The sequence below is a fragment of the Saccopteryx leptura genome, unplaced genomic scaffold (genome assembly GCF_036850995.1).
Source record: "Saccopteryx leptura isolate mSacLep1 unplaced genomic scaffold, mSacLep1_pri_phased_curated manual_scaffold_23, whole genome shotgun sequence".
Taxonomy (NCBI): Eukaryota; Metazoa; Chordata; class Mammalia; order Chiroptera; family Emballonuridae; genus Saccopteryx; species Saccopteryx leptura.
In genome coordinates, this window is record NW_027095705.1 from 64,400 (window position 1) to 77,832 (window position 13,433).

General features: G+C 40.8%; 1 protein-coding gene across 1 annotated transcript; it reads left to right on the top strand.

Moving 5' to 3' along the window:
• Positions 1–1,372: 1,372 nt before the first annotated feature.
• On the top strand, positions 1,373–4,871 carry LOC136386944 (zinc finger protein 420-like). The gene is given in 2 exon segments (XM_066358050.1): positions 1,373–3,982; positions 3,985–4,871. Coding segments are annotated over 2 exon segments (2,376 nt in total). The 5' UTR covers positions 1,373–1,696; the 3' UTR covers positions 4,075–4,871.
• Positions 4,872–13,433: the final 8,562 nt, after the last annotated feature.

The window sequence follows — 13,433 nt, forward strand, 5'->3', positions numbered from 1 at the left end:
ACTCTGAAAAAAGCTTACATGTAAATTGGGGCTCAAAATCTTCCATTATTGAGCTATGGAATCTTAAGGTAGGTCATTCACTTTAATTTGGGAAGAATTGTGCCCTTTTGTGGAGTCTTCAGATATAGTCCTAAGTGACATGCGTTTTCACTGGTATGTGTGGGGCCTGCGGTTTCTGCCAGCATTGTAGACCTGTCACGGAAAATTCGAGGTGAGTCTGGGCGGTGTCCAGGATGTTCCTGTGGGGGGAGAGAAGCGAGGAAGTGTTTTGGTGGGGGGAGGTACCAGGGGTGTCTGTGGGGGCAACAGTGGTTGAGTGGGGGAGTCTCAGGGAAGGGAGCTGGGTGTCTGAAGCAGGAGAGAGCCTGGAGCATGGTGGCCACTGCTGCCCTGGGTGTGGGTCCTGTGGGAAGGGAGAGGGTGTGGAGGGGAAGGTAGGGAAGGAAGAAAGGAGAAACATCCACAAAGTCCCTGAATGTTCCTGGAAGAAAAGGAGTGGTGTGTCGCAGTGAGGAGGGTTATGAAGTGTCTGGGTCATTGTGCGGCTCCTAGGGCAGAGTCACAGGATATTTAAATGAGGTATCCCAGTGAAAATCTGTTCTCATCTGGTTTCTCCAGTGTGTGTGTCAAGACAGTATCCTCAATTTGCTGCCCATGACCATAACCGCATAGTGACTCTTTGAAGGTTTGCTGTTGATGTATTTGCAGTGCAGTGGTAACTTCATGCTTCTTCTGCAGCCATGGCTCAATTGGAGCGAGTTGGCCTCAGGTGCTGAGGGTGGCTCCATGGTGTTTGCCTCAGGTGCTAAAATGAGCTTGGTTGCTAAGCAATGAAGCAACACCCCAGATGGTCAGACCATCACCTCCTAGTGGGCTAGCCATAATAATCCCGCATACGGGAGCCACTGCCTCCATTCCTCTCAATAAATAAAAGGAAAAAAAGGAAGAAACAACAGAGAGATTTTGCCAGTTAGGTCAGGTGGTAAGGAACATCCACCGGAAACACCAAGGATTTGGTCTCCAGTCAGGTCATAGCCAATGAGTCCATGGCTAAGTGGAACAACAAATGAATGTTTTCTTTCTACTCCCTTCTCTCTCCTTTCTTCTCTCTGTTTCTCTATAAGTCAATAAAAATTAAACCCTGGCCAGATAGCTTCATTGGTTAGAGCATATTCCTGGACCATGAGGTTGTTCATAAGATTCCTTGGTTATGGCACACACAAGAACATCTTGATGTTTCTGTCTCTCTCTGCCTCTCTGTCAAAAACAACAAAAATGAAAGCGGGGAGAACTAATTGTAAACTAAAGACCGCAGCCATTTTCCTCCTCTAAACTCGGGGATTAAAAGGAGTTAGGGGCCAGAAACCCGGAAGCGGCTATAGCTAGGTCACGCAGGGTCTAGTAACGATCTTTCCTGTTTAAACATGGTGCTCCCCATCCTCAGCCTTCCACGCGGGAAGCTGGAGGGTCGCTGAGGACGCCGAGCCCCCAGCGGAGCACTTTTGGCTGACTCCAGTGAGGAAGGACAGGAGAGTGTGGCCTTTTCAGCATTTCCAGGTCCTTCTGTCTGTGACTGCGGTGGAAGTGGATAAGAGGGGCTGTGTGGACACCTGTGGTGGCACATTCTCGAAATGCAGACTTGACTCCTCAACATACTGTCACCTGAGAAAACAAGCAGAAGCAGGACCAGGACAGAATGGCTGCTTCTCAGAAACCACTGACCTTCAGGGATGTGGCTGTAGATTTCTCTCTGGAGGAGTGGGAATGCCTGGACTCAGCTCAGCAGGAACTGTACGTGGATGTGATGTTGGAGAACTACAGGAACCTGGTCTCCCTGGACAACCAGACCTTGTTACAAAAGCCTGGAATCGAAGATTTCTTCTCTAAAACAATACTGAATACACATAATGAAGACAGATGTTACCAATGCAATGAACATTGGAAAAGCTTGAAAAAAGAATCAAGTAATAATCAAAATGAGAAAACTTCATTTCCAGAGAACCATTGTGAACAAGGAAAAGTGTCTGGCCAGATGTCACATTCTAATAATCATCAGGTTCTTCATATTCTGGAGAAGACAAATGAACAAACTAAATGTGTTGAATCTTTCAAGCAATCTTCAAATCATAATGACAATGAGAATATTCATACTAAAAATGAAGCTTACAATTATAATTCATGTAAGAGTGCTTTCAGTTTAATTTCCCATGTGAAAACACTTAAGAAAGTCCATACTAAAGAAACACTTTATAAATGTAAAGAACGTGATACAACACTTAATTGGCATGCATATCTTATTTTATATGAGAGATACATTAACACCAAAGTGAGAACTTACAAATGCAGAGAATGTGGAAAAGCCTTTAACCATTCCTCTGCTCTTACTAGACATCAAAGAACTCACTCAGGAGAGAAACCAGACAAACATAGAGAATGTGGCATAGCCTTTCGCCACTCCTCAGCTCTTACTGAACATCAGAAAATTCATACTGGAGAGAAATCTCATAAATGTTTAGAATGTTGCAAAACCTTTATAAAAACATTACAACTTATTGTACATCAAAGAAGTCACACAGAAGAGATACTATACAATTGTGGAGAATGTGGCAAAACCTTTAAGGATTCCTCAGCTCTTACTGTGCATCAAAGAATTCACACAGGAGAGAAACCATACAAATGTAGAGAATGTGGCAAAACCTTTACCCATTCCTCAGTTCTTACTAGACATCAAAGAACTCACACAGGAGAGAAACCATACAAATGTAAAGTATGTAGCAAAGCTTTTAGACAATCCTCAACTCTAACTATGCATCAAAGAACTCACACAGAAGAGCAACCATACAAATGTAGAGAATGTGGCAAAGCCTTTATACGATCCTCAACTCTTATTGACCATCAGACAATTCACACTGGAGAGAGGTCTCACAAATGTTTACAATGTGGCAAAACCTTTATCCGGAAATTACACCTTACTGTACATCAAAGAATTCACACGGGAGAAAAACCATACAATTGCAGACAATGTGGAAAAGCATTTAATGATTCCTCTACTTTTACTGTACATCAAAGAATTCACACAGGAGAGAAACCATACAAATGTAGACAATGTGGCAAAGCCTTTAGCCAATCCTCAGCTCTTACTGTGCATCAAAGAACTCACACAGGAGAGAAACCATACAAATGTAGAGAATGTGGCAAAGCCTTTAGCCATTCTTCAGCTCTTACCAGGCATCAAAAAAATCACACAGGAGAAAAACCACACAAATGTACAGAATGTGGCAAAGCCTTTAGTAATTTCTCAGCTCTTAGTAGGCATCAAAAAAATCACACAGGAGAAAAACCACACAAATGTAGAGAATGTGGCAAAGCCTTTAATTATTCCTCTGATCTTACTGTACATCAAAGAATTCACACAGGAGAGAAACCATACAAATGTAAAGTATGTAGCAAAGTTTTTAGCCAAGCCTCAACTCTAACTATGCATCAAAGAACTCACACAGAAGAGAAACCATACAAATGTAGAGAATGTGGCAAAGCCTTTAGTCGTTCCTCAACTCTTACTTACCATTATATAATTCATACTGGAGAGAGGTCTCACCAATGTTTAGAATGTGGCAGAACCTTTATTCGTAAGTCATACCTTACTAAACATCAAAGAATTCACACAAGAGAGAGACCATACAATTGCAGGCAATGTGGCAAAGTTTTCAATGGTTCCTCATCTCTTACTGTACATCAAAGAATTCACACAGGAGAGAAACCATATAAATGTAGAGAATGTGGCAAAGCCTTTAAGGATTCTTCAGCTCTTACTATACATCAAAGAACTCACACAGGAGAGAGACCATACAAATGTAGAGAATGTGGCAAAGCCTTTAGCCATTCTTCAGCTCTTACCAGGCATCAGAAAATTCATACTGGAGATGGGACTCACAGATGTTTAGATTGCGGCAAAAACTTTTTACTGAACTCACACCTTACTGTACATCAAAGAATTCACACAGGAGAGAAACCATAGAATTGCAGGCAATGTGTCAAGGCTTTAACTATTCCTCAGCTCTTGCTAAACATTGAAAAACTTACACAGGAGAGAAACAATACAAATGTAAAGAATGTGGCAATGCTTTTAGCCATTCCTGGCCTCTTGCTAAACTTCACAAAATTTATGCTGAAGAAAGGTCTCATGAATGTTTAGAATGTTGCAAAGCTTTTAATTATTCCTCAGTTCTTGCTAAACATTAGAAAATTTATACTGAAGAGAGGTCTCATAAATGTTTAGAATGTGGCAAAACCTTAACCCAGACATTACACTTTATTGTACATCAAATAAGTCACACGGGAGAGAAAGTATACAAAATCCAAACAGTGTGGCAATTCCTTTTGAAATTCATCAGCTCATAATAACCATCAGAAAATTTATACCGGAGAGAGGTCTTGTTGGGCAAATAAGTTTGTAAAAATCTGTATTTTCTGTTTTTGGTCACTTATTGTTAAAAATGGCGCTGGTCATGTGAATGGCCTCCCAGGTGATACAGCTAAATATCTATGCTTGGGAAGGGGCTTGGTTATGCCAATGTGTGCGGGAGGAGGGATTGTCACGCCAAAAACTTAAAAGGAGAATGTAAGAGGCCCTTTTAGAGGAGACCACGTTGTTGCAGGGCAGACTGGTCACATGGAGGTTGGAGAGATGGAGGTCTGCTGATGGGGATTAGGAGGGAGGGGCTTTGTAAGCTCCGCTGAACTGGTGATGGCCTTTGTTTCTAGAAAAAGTCGGATGTGTTGGTAGCTTTTTGAGTACTGAATGAGTGGCTTTTGTTTTTTCCGTGTGCTTGTTTTTACTCATCAGAGTGCGAGGCTAGAAATAAAGAAAATGGCCTACCAAAAAAAAAAAAAAAAAAAAAAAAAGGAGTTAGGTATTGCCCTGTCTTCTCAGAAGGAAATCAGTCCACGAGGTAGCTCCATGCAGAATTCTCAGCTGATGGAGCAGGAGAGCTGGTCCCGCCCACACTGCCCTGCAGCCTGCTGCATGCTGGTCTGGGGACTTTTCTGGGGGCAAGAGCTAGCTTAACGATGAAGATCTCCCACCAGGCACTGCCCTTTCCCCAGAGGAGCCAACAGCATGTGCAGGAGACACAGGGCATCCTGGCAAATACCGAGAGAGAAAGAAAGGGATGGAGAGAGAGGGTGGACTTCTGCTGTTCCTGACCGGCCGCTAAGGGGAGGCAACCTGTGGCATCTTGATTTAAAACATTCTCTACTGTGGAGGGCGACTGGAGCCACTTGAAGCCTCCTGAATGCCACTCAGGCCAGAGGCCAGGTGAGCCCTCTTAGGCAGTGAGGGGAAGGGAATGGCGCAGGCGTGTAGAAGGAGCAGGACAGGTAGGGCAGGCTGAGTGCCATGGCTGAAGATGGAGACTCTGGAGGAGATGGGGCCTGGAAGATGAGGGGAGGGGTCGTGGCAGCCAACCTGATATGGCAGGGTTAAGGAGATCACATGGTGTAGAGCCTTGGCAGTTGGGCCTTGGCTGGGGTTACCGTTAGAATAAATTTTAGTGTGAGGGCTAGGGTGAGGGTTAGTGTGAGTGTTAGAGTGAAGGTGAGGGTGAGGGTTAGGGTTATGGTTAGGGTAGGGTTAGGGTTAGAATTAGAGTTCGGGTTATGAAGAATTGATGCTTCTCATCTCTCCCAACCTGTTTGTCCCTTTCTCTTTCTCAAAAAAAGGGCGGGGGGAATGTTCACCTTGAAGTCATGTCAAACCATTATATTTTGATTTTTTATATCACTTTTTTCATTATCTCCTAAAATTTTCTTTCTGCTTCTTGGTGTTTGCTGCAGTCTGAGGTACTATAGCATTTTTTCAGTGCCTGCATATTTCTTGAGGAGAAAAAGGACCTCTAGTCTCAGTTTCACAAAAATCTTTTTTTTCCTGCTAAAAGAACTGGTCAACAAACCCCCATCCCATAAAATTCAGTCCCCAAAAACTCCTCTTTGGTTCCTTGGCAGTTGCCACAGAAAAAGGCCCATATCTCACACCTCCACTCCTGGCTGCATCTAGTCTCAGACTACTCCAAGTATGTTTCCTTAATCTCTAGCAAAGTTAGTGTTGTAGTATTTCAGATGTACAGAATGAGAATCTGCATTTTAGCAAAATCCCAGGATATATATATGCACTAAATGTTGACAAGTCCTTATTTTTTAATTATTTATATTTGAGAATATGGATATGTAAAAGTGCTACCAGTTACTAAATTTAAATCCTCATATTGGAAAGACAAAATCCTCTAAATGATATTTGTTAGCTGTTTTAACTCATCCGTGATGTTTTAAGTTATTAGTGACAATAAGGACACATAATTTAGATCTCCCATACTCCCCAACTTCCCCAGCTACCAGTGAAAATTTTAAGTGATGTAGAAATTCTGATTCCAGAGGGTGGCAGTTTTCAGGGTGCTGTCACATGAGAATAACAGGAAATAAGTTGCATACCATACTATATATTTTATACACTAAGCTAGAACACAGTATATCAGAGATAACCAAAAAGTTTCTGAAAGAAGGAAGTCTGGGAAGACCCAGGACAACACAATGGGTGTTGAAGAGCACACACACCAGAAACCTCAACTCAGGATTTGTGCTCCAGCAGACAATTGAGTAAGGTCCCAACTGATGGGCTGAACACCTCACTCTTTGCAGGCTCTATGACTAAGTGAACTGCTTTATACTTATGCTTTTATTTCTTCATTTGAAAAGCAGCATTATTATATGAAAGTTAAATGAGATGCTACATGTTAAGCACTTAGCATAGTGCCTGGCACAAAATAAAGGCTTGACATAAATCAAAAACCATGGCCAAAACAAGTGGTCTCTGTAGGCCTCAGTTTCCTCATTCATTCTATAAATATTACTAAGCACCTACTATCTGCTAAGCTCCATGCTAGGCACTGAGGAAGGAGTTGGAGCTTTGGCTGCAGGTAGGAAATAGAGAGATAGAGAGGAAGGAGAGGGGAAAGTTTGAAGAAGCAGATGGGTGCCTCTTCTGTGTGCCGTAGACAGGAATTTAACAAAGGACTTCAACACACATAATTAAAACTCAGTCTCTTTTGGTTAAAAGCAACAAGTCAAGTAGAGAAGTCAAATAATTATGTGGTGCTAAAACAGAAAAAAATGTTTAGAGCAGCACAGTGAAATGAGGAACTTAGGAGACCCCAGATGCTAAAAGGCTAATACCACCTGTTCATAATTGATTTATTATTATTTTTCCCCCTAAGTTAAAAGTGGGAAGGCAGTCAGACTCCACACATGCACCCGACCTGCATCCAACAGACATGCCCACCGGGAGCAATGCTCTGCCCATCTGGGGCATTGCTCTTTTGCAACAGGAACCATTCTAATGCATGAGGCAAAGGACATGGAGCCCTCCTCAGAGGCAGGGGTCAACGTTGTTCCAATGGAGCTTTGGCTGCAGGTAGGAAATAGAGAGATAGAGAGGAAGGAGAGGGGAAAGTTTGAAGAAGCAGATGGGTGCCTCTTCTGTGTGCCATAGACAGGAATTTAACAAAGGACTTCAACACACTGGGCCAACACTCTACCGTGCAGCCAACCAGCCCAGGCCACCACCTGTTTTTAATTTAAATTGAAAACAGCAATGGTAAAAATACTAGGAGACAGAGATGAAAATAGCATCTTCCTGAATTTTCTGACAACATTCTAAATAATTGAGGCTGTTTCTACTGTTTTTGTGTTTAAGCCTTAATGATTTTATAAAAGCTGGTTCACTTGACCAAGTCAAAGTAAACTTGGGTTAGGAGAGCTCATCAGCATCCACTCTTGCTTCAGTGTTTCCAAGCTTTGAAAGGAAGACACAGAAATAAAGGGAATACAGGGAAGACAGTTGTGAAACAGAAAACAAGAAGGTTGTATAGGGAAACCACATTCTATTCTGTGTAGCTTCATTGTGCTTCATACATGTTGCCCTATTTTTTTTTCTTTTAAAACTGAAGGCAAAGTCCTCCACTAGTAAATTTTGATTACAGCTCATTCTATTGCATGGTTGGTCTGGATCCAAACTAGCAAAATATCCAAGGTTTGCATCTGATTATTTCTAAGGTCTGGGGCTATATATCCTTACACTTGTTCATTCAGTCATTCAATGTAACCACATCACAACATTTGAAAAGATCAGAAAGTTGTTTTCCTTTCTTGGGCATAAGAGTGACCTCAACTCCCAAATTATTCCACTATTACCATCACAACTCGCTTTTCTGTGCACTCAGCAACCACGAGGGCCTGAAGTTCAAATCACTACAACCTTCAAATCTTGAAAAACTTTGCAGGAGCCCTTTTTTTCTACTTGATGAACTCCTATACATAACTCAAAGCCCACTTTTAGGCTCTGCCTCTTTAAAGTCTTCCCTGTGCCTGTAGGAAGGGCTGTGCCCCATCAAATTGCCTTCTTTAGATATTCTTCTATTCTGTGAATGTTCCCCATTAAACTGTCAGTTCCCTTAAGAGTCTCCGGGTTTTGCATCCCAAGCACTCAGCGTGGGGTTCTGCACTGGGTAGGCCAACAGGCAGCATTTTTACAGATGACAAAAAGAAAGCCTCCATTAGAAAAACTGAGGAGCTCAGAAACAAACAGTTCTCCTGGTTTTGAGGACCCAGAGCTGGGTCCATTATTTTTGCATCCAGCACCCCTGGCACCTGCACCAACTCGGCTGGGAAGTAAAGAGAGGAGGCTGAGTATTCTCCAAGGATTGAAAAATAATGGTGAGAACCAGGATTGTGCCCATGTAGCCTCAGGTGCGCCTCTGGGCCAAGAGAGCCTGGAGGTGGGTGGACAGATCAGCAGCACCAAACAGAGGAGAAGTGTACGCAGGCAAAAACGCAAGCAAACACACACACACACACACACATATGCACTCGCAAATCACACACGAATAGGTACACAAGACATGCAGCGACAAACCCTCCCCAAGCCCAAAAGCGGCCTGTGGCTCAACAGGAAAAACTGGCCATATTCGCAGTCACATGACCATTGAGCAGACTGGTAATTTTCACCCTTTTGACCCCGCCCAGGCTGCCTGCACTGGGAGGTGGAGGAGCACCCCCAAAGCCCAGGTGGTGGATTCCGCAGCTGCCATGACAGCTAAAGATCAAGGAAGGTGCTGGGTGGGCACAGGGCGGGGCAAAAAAATAAATTTCTGATCTTTCAGTGAGTCTATCTCATTCACAATGAGCAACCAGTGTTGAGCACAGTGCCTGGCACATAAGAGAAGTACAATTATTGTTTATTGAATGAATGAATAAAGAGTCATTTGCATACATACACAGATGTAAACAAATGACAGACACTGTGGACACAGAGAGATATGCTCATGTGCAATGAACATCTATGGACACAATTGTACACACACCCAATGTATCTGAGTATATATAGATAAAGAAATATAATAGGTACACAAAGAATATGGAAAGAAAATGTCATAATATTAACAGTAGATATCTCTATGAAAATTTGTAGTTTTAATTTTCTTATCTTTTTTTCTTGCACTGCTGCAATAAGAATACAGATTTTATAAGAAAAAAGCTGTTAACATTCAATATACTTGTCAAATCAAAGCACATCATATTTTACAATACATTAAGAAGATTTAAATAAAAGAAGTTCAAAAGACAAAAGTAAAACTAGTAGAATGGGAAGTCCTTGAGTGCAAGGACATGAGTTCCTAGCACAGTGCCTAGTAAATGATGGGCACTTTTAAAGGTTATATGAAAGCATGGCTGGAAGGAGAGTAGAAAAACAAGGTGAACCGATAGATTCATAGAAAAAAAATGACTAAGGATACACAAAAACTTTACAGGAATGGCAAATTGAAATCAATGTTTGTAGACAATCCTCTTTACCAAACCTTTCCTTTGGACCTGTACTGAGGCGTGATTCCCAAGATGCACACAAGGTGGCAGCAGAGAAGCACATGTAACAGAGACCATTATTGTATGTGCTATGGAGCAAGTTTCAGCAAACTTCAGACAATTGAAATGATATCAATTATGTCTCTTGCTTTCACTACAGTTAACATTGAAACAAGAAGTAAACAGTAACTAGAAATTCCTTATAATTACAAGTTATAATTGTAACTAAAAAACTTTTCATTTGCTAAGTTAAGAAATTCACACCTAAAAATCCCCCCACTCAAAATCACAATTCAAGTTACAAAATACTTTAAAATCAATGAAAATAAAAGCTACATAAAAAAAACCTATGTAAAATTTAGTGATGAATATATTTCAAGTTAAAAAGCCTTAAAATACATAGCCTTTCCACCCATACTAAGAACCAGGATACTAAATAAAATCCAGAGAAAGTAAAAGAAAAAAATGTTTACAGCATGAGTAGGTGGTGGCGTAGTAAATAGAGCATTTCACTGGAATGCAGAAGAACAAGTTTTGAGATCTTAAGGCAGCCTGCTGAGCGTGGGCTCATCTGGTTTGAGCAAAGCTCAAGCATGAGCCCAAGATCATTGGTTCAAGCAAGTGGTCTCTCAATCACTTGCATCCCCCTGGTCAAAGCACATATGAGAGAGCAGTCAATGAACAACAAAGCTGTCACAATAAAAAACTGATGATTGTTCTGTGACCTGAAACATAATAAAAAAAACTCTCCATTTCTGTCTCTCTGTCCCTATTTATCCCTTTTTTTGACTCTCTTTCTGTCTCTTTAAAAAAAAAGTTTACAGAGACATTTGGAGGGTGTATACCATATTTACCCATGTATAAGACTCACCTTTTTAAAAAAATGTAGGGTTCGAAAACACGGTGTGTCTTTTACAGTGATTGTAGTATTTTTACAAGCATTTCCTGTTTATTTGCATTAGTTATCATTTTCTCAAATTTTGGGCCCCAAAATTTTTCATGCGTCTTATACATGGAGGCATCTTATACATGGGGAAATATGGTACTTTACAACCTTACTACTTATTTCCTCTTAGGGTGAGATTTTGAAAAACATAATTTATTCCTCTATGCAATTTATGCTGAAAAAACAACAACAAAAAAACCATTGTCATTTTTTATTTTAGTTATTAATGTTAGAGGGAGGAAGAGGGGAAAAACAGACAGAGAGATAGTCAGAAACATTCATATGTTTTTTTGTGACTGGACCCAGGACCAAACCTATGACATTAGTGTATGGGTGTGAGCACTCTGGTGAGAGCAAGCCATTGTCTTTTGAAAGAAAATATTACTAGAGAAAATATGAGATAATTTAAAAAATAAAATAATAATTTAGTCTGCTGTGGTCACACCAGAATACTTTTCTTTGCTCTTGACAGTCAGGGGCACAAACACTCTTTTTAATTGTTTAGCAAAAAGTGACCCTTTCATAACATGCACTTTTTTTGTGCCATGGCAGCAGTACAGACTGAACAAACTCCTAAGCTTTGGACATCAGAATTTATATTAGCCTGGGTCACCACTTACAAGCTAGGTTCTTTTGGTCACAAAACACATCCCAGGGTCTTTGTTTCATCACTTGTAAATTTTATCAGTTTTATAGCTGAGAACACGTGTTGCTAAAGAACCAAGACTTTTGCCTTCCGAGAAACTGATATAATGAACCTCACCATGATTAAACAAATCTGGGAATAAAGACATTGCACTACCAAATCCAGTACTTGTCACAACTTATAATTATTTTTTATGTATATTCTTCTTTCCTCTGTCTACCCCATGACAGTGTATTATTCATAAAGATAGAAAGTGCGTCTGCCTCATTTACTATAGAGAACCAGTTTTGAGAACAGTACCTGGCACATAATAAAAGAACAAGTGTTCATTGAATGACTAAATAAATAGTCATTTGCATACATACACAGATATACACAATGACAGACACTGTGGAAACAGAGAGATATGCTCATGTGCAATGCACATGTATGCACACAGATGTTCACACACCCAACATACCTTAGTACATATAGATAGAGAAATATAATAGGTAACCAGAGAATATGGAAAGAAAATGTCATAATATTAAGAGAAAATATCTCTGTATGAAAAAAATATTGTTTTGTTTTTCTTATCACTTTTTCTTGCACTTCTGAAGTAAGAATACAGTTTTTATAATAAAAGAGCTGTTAAAATTCATCATACTCATCAAATCAAAGCACATCATATTTTAAAATACATTAAGAAAATTTAAATAAAAGAACTTCAAAAGACAGAATTGTAAAGAGTAGAATGGGAAGTCATTGAGTGCAGAGACATGATTTCTTAGCACAGTGCCTGGTATATGCTGGGCACTTTCAAAGGCTTTATGAAAGCATGGGTGGAAGAAAAGAAGAAAAACAATGTGAACCGAGAGATTCCCAGAAAACAAATACTAAGATACACAAAAACTTTACAGAAATGGCAAATTGTAATCAATGTTTGTACACAATCGTCTCTACCGAACGTTTTCTTTGGAACTGTATTGAGGCGTGATTCCCAAGTTGCACATGAGGTTGCATCAGAGAAGCACATGAAACAGAGACCATTATTGTATGTGCTATGAAGCAAGTACCAGCAAACTTCAGAGGATTGAAATGATATCAAGAATGTCTCTTGCTTTCACTACAGTTAACATTGAAACAAGTAGCAAACAGTAACTAGAAATTCCTTATATTTACAAGTTATTAAAGTATCTTCTAGATAGCATTGGACTCAACATTGATAGATAACGAACAAAACCCAAATGCTGTATTTTTTCAGGTGAACTGCTCTGAGCTGTTATTCCCAAGGTGCACACGAGGTGACAGCAGAGAAGCGCACTTGGAAAACATGTACCACAGACAATCCTGTATGTTCTTCAAGCAAATTTCAGCTACCTTCAACATTTGACATGATATAAAGCATGTTTCTTGTTGTCATTACACTTAATCTAGTAATCAGTAATAGAAACTAACGAAAAAACCCTTTTTGTTAAATTAAGTAATTTCCACCAAAAAAACCACGCCCTCAAAATCACAATTCAAGTTACAAAATATTTTAAAATCAATAAAAATAAAAACTACATAAAAAAAACCTACGAGCCTTGGCCGGTTGGCTCAGCGGTAGAGCGTCGGCCTGGCGTGCGGGGCACCTGGGTTCGATTCCCGGCCAGGGCACATAAAAGAAGCGCCCACTTGCTTCTCCACCCCCACCTTCTCCTTCCTCTCTGTCTCTCTCTTCTCCTCCTGCAGCCAAGGTTCCATTGGAGCAAAGATGGCCCTGGCGCTGGGGATGGCACCTTGGCCTCTGCCCCAGGTGCTAGAGTGGCTCTGGTCGCAGCAGAGCTACACCCCGGAGGGGCAGAGCATCACACCCTGGTGGGCAGAGCATAGCCCCTGGTGGGCGTGCTAAGTGGATCCAGGTCCGGCGCATTTGGGAGTCTGTCTGACTGTCTCTCCCCGTTTCCA